Source organism: Prosopis cineraria, unplaced genomic scaffold (genome assembly GCF_029017545.1).
Source record: "Prosopis cineraria cultivar Desert tree isolate PC_DT_omini unplaced genomic scaffold, ASM2901754v1 PC11, whole genome shotgun sequence".
NCBI classification, from domain to species: domain Eukaryota; kingdom Viridiplantae; phylum Streptophyta; class Magnoliopsida; order Fabales; family Fabaceae; genus Prosopis; species Prosopis cineraria.
The window spans coordinates 8,385,946-8,404,570 of record NW_026555342.1 but is presented as its reverse complement, the minus strand read 5'-3'; the positions used below and the strand labels follow the sequence as shown (position 1 = coordinate 8,404,570).

The window sequence follows — 18,625 nt, the reverse complement described above, 5'->3', positions numbered from 1 at the left end:
TAATTACATATTATTTTTTAAGAAATATTTAATAATTTAAATTATTATATGGTATAAAATAAATTATAAATTTTAAAAAATAAAGTGTCAATAACCTGCCGTTAACTTTAATTAACAGACCTTATGTAGAGCTCATAATGACACGTAGCATGATATGGGCATAACACATAAGAGCATGATAAAAGTATAAATTTAATCACGAATTATTTTTCAATGAGTGTTGGGTAGTCTTAGATATAAAAAAATAAATCATCCAACACTTTTCTCTTAATTTTGACTAAATACCATTTATTTTTATACTTTAAAGTCCAAAAAACATTAATTTCTCTAATCTTTTCACCTTTATTCTCAATATAAGCTTCAAAATAAGAGATTCAATGAGTTCTTATTTGAAAACACTCACAAGGAAGATGTCAATAAAGTGGAAGCTTAATTTTACTACGCATGAGAAAAGCTTGATTATAGCTTAATTTGGTCAAGAATTATTTCTTCTACTTTGTTAACCTCATATTCGTGAATATCTTTAGATAAGAACTTTTTGAACTTCTTTTTCTCAAGCTAAGATTGAGAGCAAAGGCAAGAAGATAAAAGAGATTAATACTTTATGGGCCTCATAAGTATGAAAATAAATGATGTTTGATCAAAATTAAGGGAAATGTGTTGGTTGGTTTATTTTTTTATAATACAGGCTATCTAATACTCATCAGAAAATAGTTCATGACTAAATTTACATATTTACCATATTAATAAGTCATGCCACGTGTGCAGGCTCCATATAACGTCCGTGAGTTGAAGTTAAGGACATACTATTAAATGTTTCATTTTTTAAAATTTATAATTTATTTTACAACATCTAATAATTTAAATTATTAAATACTTTTTAAAAAATAGTTTGTAATGAAATTTATTACTTTACTCATTTTCAAAACATTGGTGAGTGTCCTGAATTAAGAAGCCTCCTAAAATTGCATGCGCATATAAAATGGCAGTGGGGTCATTCATGTTTCTGTTCAACAACTACACGGTCATGGCCCCTGCCATGTCAGTAAAATTTACGAGTCCTTATCATAATGTATGTCTCAATTTAATTAACGAACAAAATTTACTCATTACCCATCATGCTTACTAATAAAAGTAACGCCCCACCTTTATCCGAATGATAATTAAAAACTTCCACATTAACATTTTTAACATCATAAAAAAACTATTATAATATAATTTTTTAAAATATATACATATTTTTTAGGAATGTTTAAACTGAAATTGAAACTATCACCTATCAAAAAGCATAACTTTATATGGGTTAAGTAATTAAAAAGTTAAGCTCAATTAATAATCTTTCTAAGAGAAAGATTCAATTCGATAAATACATTAAAATCTCGTCAATTGCAAACTCACTTCTTATATCATTGGTACATAAAATCACAATCTCAAACAATTTTAAATCTTACAAAGACATCATCATCGTTTCCAAATATCTTAGAACCACAAGTTAATTGTTCAAACACATTGATAGTACACTGTGCCATGTATTTTGCGGATCATGCATAGCCTATCCTTGATATCACCCGAGTGCGTTTTGAATTTTGTGAAAGCAGCCGCCGTAGCTATGTGACCGCAAATAAAGGACCAAACCACAAAAAGAGGACACGAACATTGCTCCAAAGGCTTGCATTTTGTATCTATAACTCTTAAATTTATCAAATATTTTTTTATTCATAGCTTTGAATTTTATTTCTAAATTTGTAATTCTTTATGTTTTATAATCTTTTAATATAAATCAAACACTTGTTTTATTAATTCTTACATATTTTTTACATTTAGATAAATTATGATAAGGAAGTTCTAAAATCTTTTGTCATCAATTGAGATCCAGCGTCTTTAACACACCCGATAATTTATTATTCCCAACAAACAAGAGATAATATATCTGTGAGTCCTCATAATTTCACTCAATTTTAAATTAAATTTCTATAATTTATTTTGTTTTAATTGGACTCTTATAGTTTGATCAATTAAAATTTTCAATCCCTAAAAGTTAAAATCCTTAAATTTTTTCTTAAAAAAACAAAAGAACATTTATATTTTTATTTAAGGATTATATGAATTGAGAATTAATTACATCATTTTTATAGTTGAAAATTTATATAATTAGATTTTCTTTTAAATAATTTTATACATAAAATTTTTTTATAAAAAATTTAAAAAATACAAATAGTGTATTAAATCAAATTTTCTTTTGATATTGATTTGGGCTAAAAAGTTTAAGAGTATTTTTGTTTTGTGAAATTGAATAATTCATTATTAATTTTAAACTTCAAGAGCTAAAAAATATAATAAATCAGATTATTTTATTTAATTAAAATAAAATAATCTACACAAATTTAATTTAAAATTTAACTTGTAAATATATTTTCCTTTCTTTTAATGAGAAATGGATGATAAAGGCATTCAAAGATGATTCACCAACCCCAAGTCCTGGGCGATCCATCCCCCTCCTCCAACCAGTCAAGATAAAGGTTATGGAAAAAGTATTAGAAAACTGCGCTGCGTGCAAAATTAGGCCCGTCCTTAGAATGCATGCATCATGCGTGGAGCCTAATTAATTGATTTTATTATTCATGATTGATAAACAACTTAATCCAGACAAAATTTTATATTATATATTAATATAAAGGATAATGCATCATGTTATTTATAAATTATAAATAAAATAGAGCCACAGGAAAATTTTACTGTTAAATTATATATCACAAGCATTTGAATTCCTAAACTCTTTTTGGATTTAATGTTATTTTTTAACTCTTGAAGACAATATAATATTACCTTTATGTTAAAAAGTTAATTTTAATAGTTAGTGTATTAAAAAAAGTAAAAAAAGGACCTAAAAAATAAAAAAGACTAAAAATTAAAAAATCTAAAAGTTATAGACAATAACATAAAAAATTACAGAAAATGATCAAAAAAAATTTTTAATATTTTTTTATAAATTTTCATATTAATTAATTAGTAAAGTCAATGTTTGTTAATAATCAAGATCATATTATATCATTTTAAAATAGTAAAGGAAAACACTACATCAAAAATAAGTTTAAGATTTCAAACTTTTAGAAATATATAATTTAGAAGTAAATTTATTATTTAACCTAATAAAATATTGAAATGAACTCAAACTTTGGGCTTTCAATTTCGTTTATATTAATGTTGTGAGCTTCATCATATATGCTACACACTATATATTTGAAAAGAATCAATTCCAACCATGTTTGTTGATTTTAAGAATGAAGTAAATATAATATAATGATACTTTAACACACTGTAAAAAGTAGCTTTTATTTAAAAAATAGAAAAGTAAGTAGAATGTTAAAAATAAAATAGACAGCACAATCAATTCAATATTTTCATTTAATATAAAATTTTGTTCAAGATCATTTGGAGTTCAATTTGTGCTTTTTGTTTTTCGCCGAAAGAGTTAAGTGGATATTAAAGAAATGAACGGAGAATAAATAAAATATAAAATAATTGAAAAAAAAAAGTGCGTAATTAAAAAATGCCGTTGCGGGGTTCCCACCATGGTAATTCTTGTTCTCACTTCTCACCTGTCTCCGATGATCCTTAAAGCTGCTTCCCACAAACGCTTTTGTCGTTTCTCAGTCACCTGCTCTCTCTAGGGAAGCCATTGGAAGGGCCTCCGTCCTCATTCTCTTCAGGTTCACAGCCATAGGCTCCTCATCAATCCCAACCATGGATTCCTTCCCTCTCATTCTCACCTGCCTTCTCCCACTCCTCATTCCCGGAGGTAAACACACTCTTGCTTTACTCTGCATAACTTAAACAAGCCTCTTTCTTTTGTTTCTTCTCACTCTGTGCATCCGCAGGTGTTCTCGCCACTACGTTCACATTTGTAAACAGATGCGACTACACTGTATGGCCGGGTATTCTTGCAAATGCAGGAAGTCCAGGGCTCGACACCACCGGATTCGAGCTCCCCAAAGACACTGCCCGTTCATTCCAAGCCCCGACCGGGTGGTCCGGCCGCTTTTGGGCTCGAACCGGCTGCATTTTCGACGGATCTGGATCCGGTTCTTGCCTTACCGGTGACTGCGGCTCCGGTAAGGTCGAATGCGACGGTTCCGGGGCAGCCCCTCCGGCCACTCTCGCTGAGTTCACTCTCGGTACCACTGGTGGCCAGGACTTTTACGATGTCAGCCTCGTGGACGGCTACAACCTCCCGATGATTGTGGAAGGAACGGGCGGGTCAGGTGTCTGTGCTTCCACCGGGTGCATTTCCGATCTGAACCTGCAGTGCCCGGCGGAGTTGAGAGTTGAAGACGGCAGCGCTTGTAAGAGCGCGTGTGAGGCTTTTGGTAGTCCGGAATACTGTTGTAGCGGCGCTTATAGTTCACCAGCGACATGTAAACCGTCTGTCTACTCCCAGATGTTCAAGGCCGCTTGTCCGAGGTCGTATAGCTACGCCTACGATGATGCTACGAGTACGTTTACTTGCGCGGGTGCAGATTATACAATCACCTTCTGTCCATCCTCTCCAAGGTCGACTAATCTTTCTATATGAACAGTCGCTTTCGACCTTTTGTCTTTTTTAGCTCTCTTTCAAACGGCCAAATAATGAAACTTGGACGCTTACGACTATGAATCAATTGCTCATTCGTTACTTGGCATAAGTGGGTCTTTGCTAAGGTTGGTGTTTTCGCCTTTAATGGTGATTATGACACTTGCCCTTTGCAGAACAACCCATTATTTGACAGGAACTTGAGTAAAGTTTTAATCGTTCTATATGAAAAAAACAAAATAATGATTGCCCCTCTGTGATTATGCAGCCAGAAATCTTCACGAGACATGACTCCGATGAACCCAACCATGACAAAAGGGTCAGGGACGGGTGTGGCAGCAACTGGTACCGGGTCCGGGTATGGGTACACGGACACGGGTTCTATGTCGAGTTCGGGATCCGGAGAGGCCGTTCTAGCAGATGGGACATATTTAGCTGGTTTAGCCATGGGAAACTCTGCTAGGACGCTCCCCTTCTCTGCCTTCATCTTCATTTCTAGCTGCTTTTTAGCTATTTTGAGCTTCCTTTAGCTTCGTGAAGCATCATTTTCTTGACTTCGTGCTTATCAGATGTAAATGAGTCGTAGGATTTTGGGAGTAAGCGGGTTCTTGGATTTTGGCTTGCCAGGAAATCTGACATTCTTCCTGATTGTAAACCAGCCACCTCAAGATTCTCCAGGAAAAAAAAATATTCTGTTTCATACTTGGTAGAGTATTTTGGTGTTTAGTTTTATTTTATATTATTTTCTGGGAAGTATTTATCTCTCTTACCAGAGCTTTTCGAAGTTCTACGATTATGTAGTTCATAAAGCGAACATTTTTCCGTAATTTTGAGCCGGCTTTGTTGGTTTTCACATGCGTAGGTCACCATCTCAAATACATGGACAATGATTTCTATACTATTATTGCTTGTTTTCTAAATAAGAGAGACACGAAGGTCTGGGAAAGATTCTCAGCGTGAACATTTTGCCAAGGAAGCTTTCTTATCTTGTGTTTAAGGGATTTTTTCTTATCTTGCTTTTAAGGTAGAGGCTTGATTTTTTGGTCTCACAAATTGTATTTTTGTTTCCCTGGCTTTTGGTTTGTCTGCTGGGGAAGGAGGATGTGATGTGCTCATTTGTGTGATATTATCAAGTTGAAGAAAAATTACTCCAACGAAACATTTTTAACACTGAAGATCTGTAGAGCAATAAAGTCAATTAGAAAGATCATATAATGCTGAAAGTTGAAAATATACTCCACTGCCATGATTCTAATTTGATTATAATTTATTTTTAGTATTTTCAATCATTATAAGAATTAAAATTATTGAACAAATTAAAATTATAAGAATTTATAAAAGAAACAGTCACCTGATTTTTTTAAAATTATAGTAATTGAAAATACTAAAAAAAATTATAAGGGTTAAGAGCAGAACCTGATAAAATTATGAGAAGTGATTATAGTGTTTTGTCTTTTAATTAAAGGTCTTTGACCTTTTTAGCATATTTCAAAAAGGTAAGATTAGCGGTCCGCGTAAATCAGAGGGTCGACCACTTTGGTATGCGTGAATTTATGTGGACTTTTTGGACAACGCATTTCAAGACTTTTCAGCACTGGATTACTTGATGTGAGCACAGATTCTCTTTTGGCTTGCTAGTCTTCTCTTCTGTAACAATCAATTTAGGTTCAACATTTTGAAACCAGAAAAGGCAAAGGGGACTCTATTTCTGGCATTACAAAGCATACAGTTATGAGATTTATGTCATACAAATTAATGCAGCGACGAAGGTGATAAATAAAAACTAGTGCATGGCCGGCAAAGTTAAGATGCGACTGCTGCAGGATTGATTAAAAGAACATTGAGGCGAGTCACAGTGTAATTGTAAAATGTCTAGTTTCTTGACCTTGAGAAAGGGAGAAAGTTGAATTTGCAGTTTTGTTGCCATGGTGGGCACTGATTCTATATTCTCCTAAGAACCCATAAAAGCTAAAGGAACCGTGTTGATCTGTCACTCCCTTTACACTGCAAGTTTGCCATTCTCGAAGAAGTTTATCCACCACATCACCTGCTGGAAGATTCCTGAAACCACTGTCGGTGAGGCACATTTGATAACACCCTTGAGGATGAAATGCTGTCCATAGCATTATTCCATTCACACTAGGGTGACTGAACCCTTCTCTCAGCACGTCTTCCAAATAGCTACCCTGCATGCACAGAATAGATGAGGAATTACACCACATTCAGTCAAAGGGAAGGGAAGATCAATCAGCTTATGTTGATGACCTGTGTATCTTCATCAAGAGTCTTGCTTATGTCAACTTCGGTAAACCAGATGGGGATTCCGAGTGTTGCCAACTTGTCTAGGATTGCCCTAATGAGAGGAGGATTTGGTATTGTGAAGTGACCTTCTAAGCCAATCCCATCCATAAAGATACCATTTTGCCTCAATTCTTGTAGCCTCGAGATGTAGGAGTCAACAGTGGAATTTACATCACAGCAAGTCTCAACGACATTAAAGTCATTCATGAACAAGGTTGCTAATGGGTCGGATGTATGTGCTGTCTGGAAAAAATGCAAGGAGGCATCAGGTCCAAGTCGTCGCTCATAGAAATCAAAGTGAAGCATCTCGTTGCTGACATCCCAGTGTATGAACTCATCTTTGTATTTGCTCATTAAACTTTGGATCCGAAAACTCACGGCAGATTGTAATTGGGGACTGGTTAGGTTATGAACCCATGCTGGTGTGTATTTAGGATCTTCCCAGAATATGTTGTGGCCTCTTGCTATGAGCTTGTTTTCTCTCACAAATTGCATCATCTGATCTGGAATGTTGTAATTGACCTTGCCTTGGTCAGGCTCCGTAGCGTACCATTTGAGCTCGTTTTCAAATACTACAGCATTGAACCGCTTCACAAACCATTTCTGCATGCACAAATGGGAAGATTTTCATTTTTTATTTTTTCATTTCTGAGTTGTCAAAAATGTCATTTGACCCACTTTGAAATATCTAATCAAGCCCAAACTATGTAGAAACTGAGTAATAATGGCTTTTCGGTTCTAATTATGTCAGCGTTCCTTGAATGGACTGGGTAACTTGTAGATATAAACGAATGTGGGAGGGGGTAGATAGAAACCTGGTATGGCAAATTGCCAAGAATGGTCTTTGCTATGGCAGATCCGAAAGGGAAGTCTTTAGAGACCTGCTCTACAGTGATGGAAGCTCCTGGCAATCTGTCTCCATTTGAATTAGACACATGAATAGTTACCGCTCGCTTTCTTCTCTGCGAATCACAAAGTGGGGACAAATTTTAATTCTGCTGATACATGAATCAATTATATGCAGAAAAACCATTAAATTTGAATGCACTCACAGTGTTGATGATATACTGTTGGTTCACTCTCCATTGCTGTTTGGTAAATGGCTGCAAAGAAGGGCTGGCCAGGGCTATTTTGATGTCACTACCATCAGCGTCCTGCAGCACTAGAACAATCAATCAAATATGCTAATGGATTGAAGCTGTTTAGGAAGCTTCAAAATTTCAACAAATTGAAAGGTACCTGAAAGAAGAGTACTGATAATTTTGATGGGGAATCCAGAACAAATCCACCTTTAAGAAATGACCAGCATCCAAGCTTGGCCAAAACTGTGCCAATGCAGTCATATGTCACATTTTCCGTTTGGAGGGTTGCCCTTATTAGAGCTGAACTTCCACTTTCAACTCTTACCCAAACTGTAAAATATGATAGGCATCAGCATCATGACAGTGCAATACCAGCATGCAACACCTAATCTAACCCGTCAATCACATCACAAAAATATAGTTCGAGATACATAGCAAAGAGGCTAAATTTCTAGATGTCTGACGTATTACAAAAATTGAAGTAGGAGAAAGAGAGTAATGAAGACCACGCAACTGGAGAAGCAGTAGATTGTCCCCCGAGTGAGGTTTTGCAAAACCAATGAAGGCATAATATAACCATGGCCTTCCTCAACACTCTGATTCTGAGAGGAAAACTGAGGGAGATGATTGCCGAGAATTCCTCCCCCGTAAAGCGGCTCCTCGGGCTCCCTTTTGCACTGTCAAGAGAACAGTAAGATTGGAAACAAACACAACATCAATCTTCTCTATCCCATGCTGAAAATATCTTACCTCTGCGTGCGCAGTGAAGTCATAGATGGGTCCATCTGCAATGCAGAAGACAAGTAACATCACACACTGGGAATCCCAGTCAACTTAATAGTTGTCGCTCAAATTAGGGTGGGAAAGGAAAGAGAACCGTATGAAGTGGAAACCAAGGAAGCACAGACGAAGAGAACCAAGCCAAAGAATGGAATAATATTTCCCATGTTTTGGACTTTGGAAGTTGAAGGCGGTCACTTTCCTTCTGAAACAGTGAAAGCGATGAATTAAGAAGTCCAGACTGTGGTGAAAGGGAATGGTTTAGCATATATATACAGAGGCCCTGTTATTGTCGGATCTTGGACCTATTCTTACTCTTAAAGAAAGAAAAGTGTTAACTTTTAGTTTTTAGAGGTTAATGACAGTGAAAGTTGACATCACAAGGGAACAGGAGAATTCTGAGCAGAGACCCGTGCTAGGCTAATCACATGGCTCTACGTGAGACATAAAGCTTCATGTGACTATTAAATGAGTGGCAGTTATATAACACAGCCTGTGTTTTTTTGTGCTTGTATGTGAGTGCGATACTCCATAATGCTCTGCAGTTGGCAAATTTTACTACTTCGGTTCGTGTTTTCATTGATTAGCAATTTACCAGGCGCACACTATTTCGCTACGTCATTTACAACTTTCCCGAGACATAAATTGCTTCATTCGGCATCATGGATCCAGACCTATTCTACAGTCTTCCCCTCTCGTTTTGCTTTTTCATAGTGTATACGTTTGGGCTGGTTCTTTCCCATTGCGAAGCTGGATTTAGGTGTTAATAGCGCTGGGTACAAATAAGGATCCCAATGACATAGTAGCAAGGCCCAATTAATTCCTATCTAACTCATTGAAACTTGAACGCAATTCATTTTCCCAACCTTGGTTTGAAGTAGTTGGATCAATTACGGAGAGATGGCATTAAAACTCATGTAAGGCCCATTTTCAGCCATGATTCGTTTCCTGCCACACCAGAGCATGCTTTTCTTTCTTTCGTTTCCTTTTATTATTATTATTATTATTATTATTATTATTATTATTTCCGAATAGACGCTGGTAAAAAGTAGAAACTGTAACGATGAAGCTTTCATGATTGCATTAATTACTCAGTCGCATGCGAGCTCCCTCAGGGTCAAATGGATATGGAAATTTGAAACTGCTCGTGAATTTGATAAGTAATAGACATGAAAAGGATGACGTGTTCATCATAAATGTTTTTCATTTTACCTTGAGAGATTTATTTTTGTGGGGCGAGAAGAGCGAATGGTTGAACTAATGAGGTGGTGCTCACTTTATCAAATACAGTACATGTGGAAGAGAACAATTAATGAACTCATACTCTGACTAGGGCGTGTTAAATACCCAGATTACAGTGATAAATATAACTAACAGATCTTAGTAAAAGAATGATTCAACAACAACAACAACAATTCTGACTTGTAGTGGCAATTTTTTTTTTTTTTTTTTGGTTCTTTGTGAATAGAACTAACAGATCATACAGGGGTGCAGCCTGGCTATGAGAAGTGGGGAATGAATAAATAAGCTTACTGAGGCCTAAAGAAATCAGGATATCACCAGGCAAAAAGCCCATCAATCCTATGATTCCTGAGCCGTGTCTGCACTCAAAGGCAAAAGGGACAATGGCGCTATCTCCTGCCTTTGCTGGCAGAGATCTTTTTGTAGACATTATTGGTTCTGATTGACAACAAAATGTCCAACAAGAAGCCAACAATACAAGCAACAGCCATGATAATGAAGACAAGCCTGTAACAGTGAGCACCCACGCAGGTGTTGCCACCTCCTGAAACGGCGGTAGCCTCTATATCGTATAATATGCCGGCGAGGAGGCCAGAGAAGAGGAAAGAGCCGAGGGGAAGATTGAGGATGAGGATGTTGTAGATGAGACCATAGTATCTGAGTCCGAAGAGCTCGGAGGCAGTCGGGACAGTGATGGCGAGACGCACTCCGTAGCAAATGCCAACCACCACGGAGCCAACATAGAGGGAACCAGGCACAGCCATGGCCATAAGTACGTATCCTACACCCATCACAATCTGCGAACCTGCGTTCCACAGAGGTCTGGGTGTTGCAGCTTTCCTGTCCGCACGCACGAGCCACATATCACGTCAGCTATGTTTACACTAAATGACAAAAGTTCAACCCTGACAACCAAGCTGGGTTACTTTCACTTGTCACTTTCCTCTTTCATTTATGACCTTTTACCCAACTTCCTTGATTGCACCATTGCCCAAGACATTACAATAGATAACGATTAAAACACAGTCAATTCAATATTTTCTTTCCTACTTAAAAATCTTGAATTAGAGGGGCAGACACGGACTACATGAGATTAGAAGCAAGATTGAACTTACAATCTCCCTGCCGAAAGCCATCAGGATCAAATCCACAACCTTCCATGCCAGGAACTTACACGTCACTTGATTATAAGATTATTGAATTCCTATTAAAAGTTTAAAACCACGTGTATAGAACAATATCTAAAAGTTTTTAATTCAACAACCCATCGATAGGCTATTGTCTAAAGCAGGTAAGGCAATTCAAATAGGTGGGTTTAAAATATCCAAACACATAAAAAAGTTATATATAGCCAAGCCCAAACTCAAACTTTCGGACGGCCTGAATATTCAAATTATTAAATATTTTATTATTTTATATTTATTTTTATCTAATTTAAATTTTTCTTATTTTAATATTATTTTATTAATAATAATAAAAAAAATTCAAGTATTTAAGTTAAGCTCATTTAGGTTTGGGTTTGGCCAAGTTTTTTATTTTTTAAGTTTACTCAAGCGGCCCAAATAAGCTTGGAATAAATAAAGATTAAATTTTCAAATATGATATTAAGTCTTGGTTTGAATTATCACCTCCAATATTGTTATTAGTATATTTATTTTATTATAGCACCCATAAAACGAGAAAAGCAACAAACACGAAAGTCAAAAACCCGTAAAACTAGAAGAAAACATGCCGATAAGATTATAATACTCGCTCCGCCTTGATATTTTTAAAAAAAATTTCTTATCTTAAAATATAAGATACTTTAAATAGATTAAAATTTTATTAAATACATCAATTTTAATATTATCATTTCTCTCTCTATAATTAATTTCCAATATTTTTCTTTTTAATATATTAAATAATAAATATTTTTAAAAGTTTATATTTTTATTTTAAAAAGATAAGGTTGTTAAATGTATTTAATGAGATTTATTAATATATAAAATTTTATCTAAAAATATTTTATAATTTGAGACAAACGAAATATATTATCAGGTGTAGAAGACATTCAAGTACTATAGGAGGCGCTTGAATAACTCTCAGTTCATCTCAAACCCTTGAAGGCCCGAAAACCCAAAAAAAAAAATGAGGCGCTATAAATGAAAGAGTTATTTGTAACCAAGATGGATGCATGCATACATACAAATAAAAGCTGGACCTTTTAAATTTAAATATTAACAAATAAAACCTGTTGTGAAAAGCCGCCGCAGGCAACCATATGCAAATTATAATTAGATTGTGGCAGGAAGCTTTACACGGATTCGCAAAGTTTGGGGTCAGTTTATTATAATTATTATTTATTGTAAATCTAAATTGTGCAGATTTTTAAAGATTCTGTATCAAAAATATAAATATTGGGATACAGATGATTTGGAGGGAGCTCAACTGCTCTAGCACCAGAGTTTCATATCATATCATAAAATAAGTAGGGCGGAATGTTTGGTGCGAACTAGAAAGTAGAAACCATCCCCTGTTTGTTATTTAATTTTTTTGTCTTTGTTGCCTTTTCGGCCGAAGTCCTTTTTCTATTTTAATTTATACAAACAAAGAAAGCGTGAGAGATGGAAATTTGACCGTGCAGATGTAGATTGAGGAAAGGTAAGAACGGTGACTTACTTGATAAAATATTCGGAAACCGAACCAGATATGATCCGCCCGAAGAAACCCCAAATACTCGTGAGCGACACAAAGATGGAGACGTCGGAGTATCCGAGTGCCAGCCCGATTTGACCCATGTTGTTCATGACCGCCAAGCCCGTTCCAACTCCGCACAGAAACGACACGAACAGTATCCAGAAATCAATCGTGGCGAGAGCCTCCGCTATCGTGTGTTCCTCTCCCACCGCTGGCCTCCTCTTCCCTGCAACCACCTCATCCACCCTCGCCTTCTCCTCATTTCGAAGCAACGGCTCCTTCCCCCGCTCTTCAATATCCAGAAGGGGTCTCAGGCCTTTGAAGTAAGAGTGCACCGGAATCACCAGCGGCGACGCCAGCAGAACCAGTAAACCAACGGCGAACGCTCGAGACACGAGCATGCTGGGATTGGGTATGAATCCAAAAATCAAGAGATAAACGGCGACGATAACTGCAAGCACGTTCAATATACCGAAATACTTGGATTCTTCTTCGTTCTCGGCGGCGGTAGAAGCGGGGGGTGACTCGCGGAGGAAAAAAATTCCGGCGAGGCAGACGGCGAAGGGAATTATGGAGAGCATGATGAGGAAGGAAGAGGGATCGTCGGCAAACAAAGCAGAACAGAGATTGGTGAATATTCCGGTACTTAAACCAACAAACCCTTTAAGAATGCCAGACACTGGTCCCCTGTTTTTCCGAAAGTTTCGTATGGACGTCACTAAAACCGCCGTGTTCATCCACGTCGTGCTATTCCCTCCCATACACAAAAATATGCACATCTAGACAGAAGCAATGGAAGTTAATTACAGAATGTAAAGTTATTCAGTACACAGAGATTCGCTGATGCTGTCGGAGACACAAAAGTGGAGCCGCTCCGGAGTTAATGAATTTGATGAGGAGGCCCACTGGACAGTTGCGTAAGAAATTAGATTGAGCGTATTGATTACCTGCCAGTAGGGAAGGGGCGGGATCCGTTGACTAACGACGAGCCATTGGACGCCATATCCGAGAAGACCTTCGAGGGAGCCGATGAGGAGGATGACCCACGTGGGGAAACGATCGGAAGCGAGGCCGGCGAGAAGCCCGAAAGCCTTGCCGACATCTTTAGCGACGGAAAGATTGTTGAGCTCGACCTGTGTGAGATGCATGAGGGACTTGAGAGCGTCAGAGTAGTTCGAGAAAGTGTAGTTGTTGCCGGAAATTGATTGAATCCAGACGGCGGTGACGAGGCCGAGCCATTTGCCGGCGGTGGAACGGGAGATAGAGGATGAGTGGAAGAAGCCCATTGAAGACAAGGAAGAAAAGAGGAAAAGCGGATGACCGGGGTTGGAGTCCGCAGTCGCAGAATGTATATTTATAGCAAAAAAAAAAAAAAAACTTTAGAGGCAAGTTGCGTCGGGTCGGCCGAAGGGAAGTCGATGATGAATTGAATTGATTTGTATTCTAGAGAGAGAGAGAGAGAGAGGGAGAGGGAGATGAGAAGTGGAGACGATACGATGGCTTTGGTCGGGGCCCACACGAAGGCCGTGCCCCTTCATTTCAATTCAGGAGCGAGAGCATTGACCGTACGTTACTTGGTGCTTGTGTCATCTATGATGCGCAAATGGCAGGCGCTTCTCAGGATCCAACCAGTAAGCAACTTGACATGGAAAGTAATACTGTTATATCTTTTGTATAATTAATTAATCATAACGATTCTGTTGATATTATTACGTGTCTGTTTGGATAAACACAAAAATCATTTTTGCATCCCATAATCAATTTTTTAATTGAAATTACCCAAACACTAGAAAAATACAATAACCAATTAAAGAGCTTAGACGCACGTTAATTCATAATCTATCAAAACCAGCTTCAAGTTTTTAGCTTTTTACCGTTATTCATGTGCTCTTTCTTTGTGAAAGTTGAAAAATCCATATTACCCTTCACGTGATTTCTCTCTCTTCTTTATAATCTTCATTTGGTCTCATTTCTCATCATTCGCGGCTTCATTTCTCATTTCTCTCTTCTTTCTCATTCCGCATTTCTGATCTCCTCTTTCGTTCGGTCTCACCTGTCGGTCCTTACAGTGGTGCCGCCTCTCTGCCGTCGTCCAACCGTCCCCAACTTAGTCACCATCCACCATCTCACTGTCGTGCTATCTTTGCCGTCATCCACCCACCTCCAACAGGTGTGCCGTCTCACAGTTGATTCTCACAGAAGCAAGGATCTTTCGATCATCTGCCAACTCTATGCAGATCTGTGGTCCTCATAGCGTCTCCTCCTCTGTCCGCCGCCTCCGAGTTGCTTCCAGTGGTGGTGATCTCTTGCCATAGTCGAGGATGCAGTAAGCTTTATCTATACTCTGTTTCCAAGATCTGCTCATGGTCGGCCGTCCGTCGCTGATCTACTCGTGGTCCTCTTCAATCGGTCCAACTTAGAGGTAAATGATCTTCTCTAACCTTCTTTTAGACGATCTTGGTCAGGTTTGAAATAAGAAATGAAATATACACAGATAGAGACTTCAAAGCACGGATCCAAACCTTATCATTGTACTAATCAGCAGAGTAAAATGATGCATTGCAACAGCACACGTTTTTCTAGCAATACAGCGTAGAAATAGAGCCTCACGTTTAAGAAAGGTCGCTCAAATTCTGTTTTCCTCTCCACTCTGATCTATGCACGGATGGATTTGTTCTCACGATTGCTAGCTTAGTTTTGTATGATTTGAACCATTTACAACTCTTGAACATTTGCAAATAATAATATGGGTGAAAGTTGATTTTTCATGCTATTTCTGTGTTAGTTTTGTGCCTAGTTGAACTTTGTGTTGAAAATGGGAGACCTGTTAAAAGTTAATATTTTAGCTATTGAAACCTAATTTTAGTCAAAATGTTATACATTTGCAAATTGTGGGAAAGCTGTTGAAAGTTAATTTTGTGCCAAGTCGAACTCTTTGCTGGTTTTGGTTTGTGATCACTGATTACTGAAGCTTTATTCTCAAACAATATGTTTTGCATATATAGGGGTCATTTAGTCAAATTTTTTGCTATGTAAGTCTCTGTTGAATTTGGCTCCTCTGAAAATTGTCAAGTTTTTGTCATGCAATATTTTAATTATAATTTCTATAATTAATATGTTAGTTTTTTATATAGTATAATGAGTAACAACAAGTCAAAAGCTTCATGGGATCGAAGAAATACTAGACTCTTTATTGACATTTGTTTGGACCAAACTCGAAAATCGCAAAGAAATGGCGGTAGTTTTACCAAAGCATGATGGCTCAACATAATTTCTACCTTCAATGAGAAGACTGGACAGAAATATGAGAGACAACGATTCAAGAATAAGTGGGATAATATGAGAAAAGAGTGAGTATTGTGGGATAAGTTGGTTTCAAGTGAGACAGGATTGGGTTGGGATTATGCAAACAATACTGTGGATGCTTCAGATGATTGGTGGGAGAAGAAGATATTGGTATGATGTTATTATATGAGGCTTTATATTTATTTTATTTATTTGTGTATTCTGTAATATTATTGATAATTTATGTGCAAGAAAATCCATTATATGAGAAATTCAGACATAAAGGATTACCATTTGCCAATGAATTAATCGAGTTGTTCCAAGGTATTATCGCCAATGGACCTAGAGCATGGGCACCTTCAAGTGGAGTTTTGCCTAACATTTACAATGGGAATGAAGGTAAGGATGAAGAGGTGTATCGGCCAGATATGACAAATGAGGGTATTAATTTGGAGGAAGGTTCAAGAGATAGTGATGAGATCTTAGGAACTACTGGAGTAAGCGGTGAATTTAATAGAGTAGTTCTAAATGCTTCTCAAGGAACCTTAAGTGGAGGCAGTGGTAAGAGGAAGAGGGGCGAAAGCAGTAACGCTAGAAAGAAGAACAAGTTACCTAGTACAAGTCAAATAGCAGATGCAATGAGTGTGATAGCTCAGACAACAAAGGAAGAATCTCAACAGGCCAAGGAAACATCAATTCCCTAAGTCATGTCCATAGTCAAACAATGGGAAGAAGTTGCAACTAATAAACATTGGGTTTCACGATGCATGTCACTCTTCATGTCCTGAGAGGCTAGGGTGATGTTTTTGACAATGAAGGATGATAAAGAAAGTGTTTTGGAGTGGTTGAGATATGAATGTTACAAAAATGGTTGATTATTGGAGTTTCAAAACTTATTATGAGTATATGATCTTACTTAAAGAGTAGTCTAACATATTTGTATTATATTGTAGAATTTGACTTATGTAGCCTCTTGAACTACTTATGTACTTTTTATATGTGGTAATCAAGTAATATAATGTTGTGGAAAAGTCATTGGTATTTCTATAGATGACTTATTTAGATGTATCTATAATTGAAATTAAGTGCACGTATTATTTATGTGTTTGGCTACAGATAACAAGACATATGGAAGAGTCATCTAAAAAAAGGCTCAATAGAGCCCAAAAAGTTAGTGCTCTCATTGGGTTGTATGCAACAAAACATTTGTACAAAGAGCCATAAAGAAATAGTGAATATACAGGTCATTTATGGGTGAATGAAATTTTAGAAGGACACCCAGTTCGTTGCTATGAAATGTTTAGAATGGAACCACATGTGTTCCATCAATTATGTAGTGAATTGACACAGCATGGATTGAAGGATACTAGGCGAATGAGAGTACAGGAGATGGTTGCAATTTTTTTAAATACAACTGGACATGGGTTGGGAAATAGGATGGCACAAGAAAGATTTCAACATTCAGGAGAGACTATTCACAGACATTTTCATGAAGTTTTAATGGCTTGCTCGAAACTTGCAATGGAATAAATCAAACCACAAGACAGGTTCTTTCATCATGTATCAAATAAAATAGAAAATGATAAGCGATATTGGCCATTCTTTAAAAATGCCATTGGAGCAATTGATGGCACACATATTCCATGTGTAGTCCCTACTAGTGAGAAATCAAAATATATTGGAAGAAAAGGAATCCCTACGTAAAATGTAATGGCTGTGTGTGATTGGGACATGTACTTTACTTTTGTCTTAGCTGGATGGGAGGGCACTGCACATGATGCTCACATTTTTCAACATGCCCTAACAACTCGATCCATGAACTTTCCACACCCGCCTTCAGGTATATTTGTTTCTTCAATTTATTTGTGTTAGACTTTCCAGCTTACAGGCACTAATAGTAATCTTTTTTTTTGCAAGGTAAATATTATTTGGTGGATGCTGGCTATCCATCACTAAATGGATATCTTGGTCCGTATAGACAGGAACGTTACAATCTTCCTAATTTTAGAAGATCAACTGAATTTGCAAATAATAACGAGGTCTTTAATTATTTTCATTCAAGTTTACGGTGCACAATAGAAAGAACATTTGGAGTTTGGAAGAAGAGGTTTGCAATTTTACGCAACATGCCTAGCTATGACTACGATATACAAGTTCAAATCGTTATTGCATCAATTGCGATACATAATTTCATTAGAAGACACTCTAACTCTGATGCTGATTTTATGCGTAATAAGAGGAAAGATCAGGAAGACTCTAAGGATCAAGAAGACCATGGTGTTGATGAATATTTATCCATGACATCTTTTTCATCAGCTATGACTAGTATTCGTGATATTATTAGGGACCAACTTGTATATTATCATCTTCATTAGTTATTGTAAAATTACTGTTTTATATTTAAGAATTTAATTTTCTTGTCTTTTATTGAATTTATTTTAAGTAAGATATATTTAGTTATTTATTTACATAAATTTAAATGTTAATATTAATATAATTTAATTTTTTAATTAATTATATTTGTAGTTTAAATAATATATTTTGCTTCTTAAATAAAATGTAACAACTTTAATACTATTAGATACAAATTTATCAATAATTTAAATTTAAAAAACAATGTCCTTTATGGTAATTTAAACAGCTAAAATTGATTCTAAAAAAATTATCCAAATATCTTCAGTTCTGTTAA

General features: G+C 36.5%; 3 protein-coding genes and 1 long non-coding RNA gene across 6 annotated transcripts; 2 read left to right on the top strand and 2 right to left on the bottom strand.

Moving 5' to 3' along the window:
* The first annotated feature begins 3,593 nt into the window (after nucleotides 1–3,593).
* LOC129286663 (thaumatin-like protein 1) lies at nucleotides 3,594–5,272 on the top strand. Its single transcript, XM_054922640.1, has 3 exons — nucleotides 3,594–3,799; nucleotides 3,879–4,551; nucleotides 4,839–5,272. The coding sequence occupies exons 1-3, from the start codon at nucleotides 3,745–3,747 to the stop codon at nucleotides 5,098–5,100; spliced, it is 990 nt and encodes a 329-aa protein (XP_054778615.1). The 5' UTR covers nucleotides 3,594–3,744; the 3' UTR covers nucleotides 5,101–5,272.
* A 938-nt stretch (nucleotides 5,273–6,210) lies between these two features.
* Nucleotides 6,211–9,033, bottom strand: LOC129286749 (endo-1,4-beta-xylanase 5). The gene is made up of 8 exons (XM_054922761.1): nucleotides 8,831–9,033; nucleotides 8,704–8,738; nucleotides 8,468–8,630; nucleotides 8,111–8,283; nucleotides 7,924–8,025; nucleotides 7,687–7,833; nucleotides 6,836–7,474; nucleotides 6,211–6,756 (listed from the first exon to the last, which is right to left on the bottom strand). Exons 1-8 carry the CDS (start codon nucleotides 8,898–8,900, stop codon nucleotides 6,421–6,423), a joined length of 1,665 nt encoding a protein of 554 aa, XP_054778736.1. The 5' UTR covers nucleotides 8,901–9,033; the 3' UTR covers nucleotides 6,211–6,420.
* Nucleotides 9,034–9,982: 949 nt separating this feature from the next.
* On the bottom strand, nucleotides 9,983–14,077 carry LOC129286750 (protein NUCLEAR FUSION DEFECTIVE 4). Its single transcript, XM_054922762.1, has 3 exons — nucleotides 13,599–14,077; nucleotides 12,634–13,430; nucleotides 9,983–10,815 (listed from the first exon to the last, which is right to left on the bottom strand). Exons 1-3 carry the CDS (start codon nucleotides 13,935–13,937, stop codon nucleotides 10,365–10,367), a joined length of 1,587 nt encoding a protein of 528 aa, XP_054778737.1. The 5' UTR covers nucleotides 13,938–14,077; the 3' UTR covers nucleotides 9,983–10,364.
* A 63-nt stretch (nucleotides 14,078–14,140) lies between these two features.
* Nucleotides 14,141–18,287, top strand: LOC129286751 (uncharacterized). 3 transcript variants are annotated; one of them, XR_008587514.1, is made up of 4 exons: nucleotides 14,141–14,282; nucleotides 14,721–15,073; nucleotides 15,786–17,776; nucleotides 17,854–18,287. It is a non-coding gene; the product is annotated as an uncharacterized LOC129286751 (long non-coding RNA). The 3 variants fall into 3 exon arrangements; XR_008587512.1 differs by having other exon boundaries at nucleotides 14,721–17,776; XR_008587513.1 differs by having other exon boundaries at nucleotides 14,171–14,303; nucleotides 14,721–17,776.
* Nucleotides 18,288–18,625: the final 338 nt, after the last annotated feature.

Coding starts and splice junctions, on each gene's coding strand:
- LOC129286749 (XM_054922761.1), bottom strand. CDS start 8,900: ATGGGAAATATTATTCCATTCTTTGGCTTGGTTCTCTTCGTCTGTGCT. Junction 8,284..8,467: donor GACAATCTACTGCTTCTCCA/GTTGCGTGGTCT, acceptor CATATTTTACAG/TTTGGGTAAGAGTTGAAAGT. Junction 7,475..7,686: donor TTGGCAATTTGCCATACCAG/GTTTCTATCTAC, acceptor TTGTGCATGCAG/AAATGGTTTGTGAAGCGGTT.
- LOC129286663 (XM_054922640.1), top strand. CDS start 3,745: ATGGATTCCTTCCCTCTCATTCTCACCTGCCTTCTCCCACTCCTCATT. Junction 3,800..3,878: donor CCCACTCCTCATTCCCGGAG/GTAAACACACTC, acceptor GTGCATCCGCAG/GTGTTCTCGCCACTACGTTC. Junction 4,552..4,838: donor TTCTGTCCATCCTCTCCAAG/GTCGACTAATCT, acceptor GTGATTATGCAG/CCAGAAATCTTCACGAGACA.
- LOC129286750 (XM_054922762.1), bottom strand. CDS start 13,937: ATGGGCTTCTTCCACTCATCCTCTATCTCCCGTTCCACCGCCGGCAAA. Junction 13,431..13,598: donor CGCCCCTTCCCTACTGGCAG/GTAATCAATACG, acceptor GCTTCTGTCTAG/ATGTGCATATTTTTGTGTAT. Junction 10,816..12,633: donor GTTTCCGAATATTTTATCAA/GTAAGTCACCGT, acceptor GCGTGCGGACAG/GAAAGCTGCAACACCCAGAC.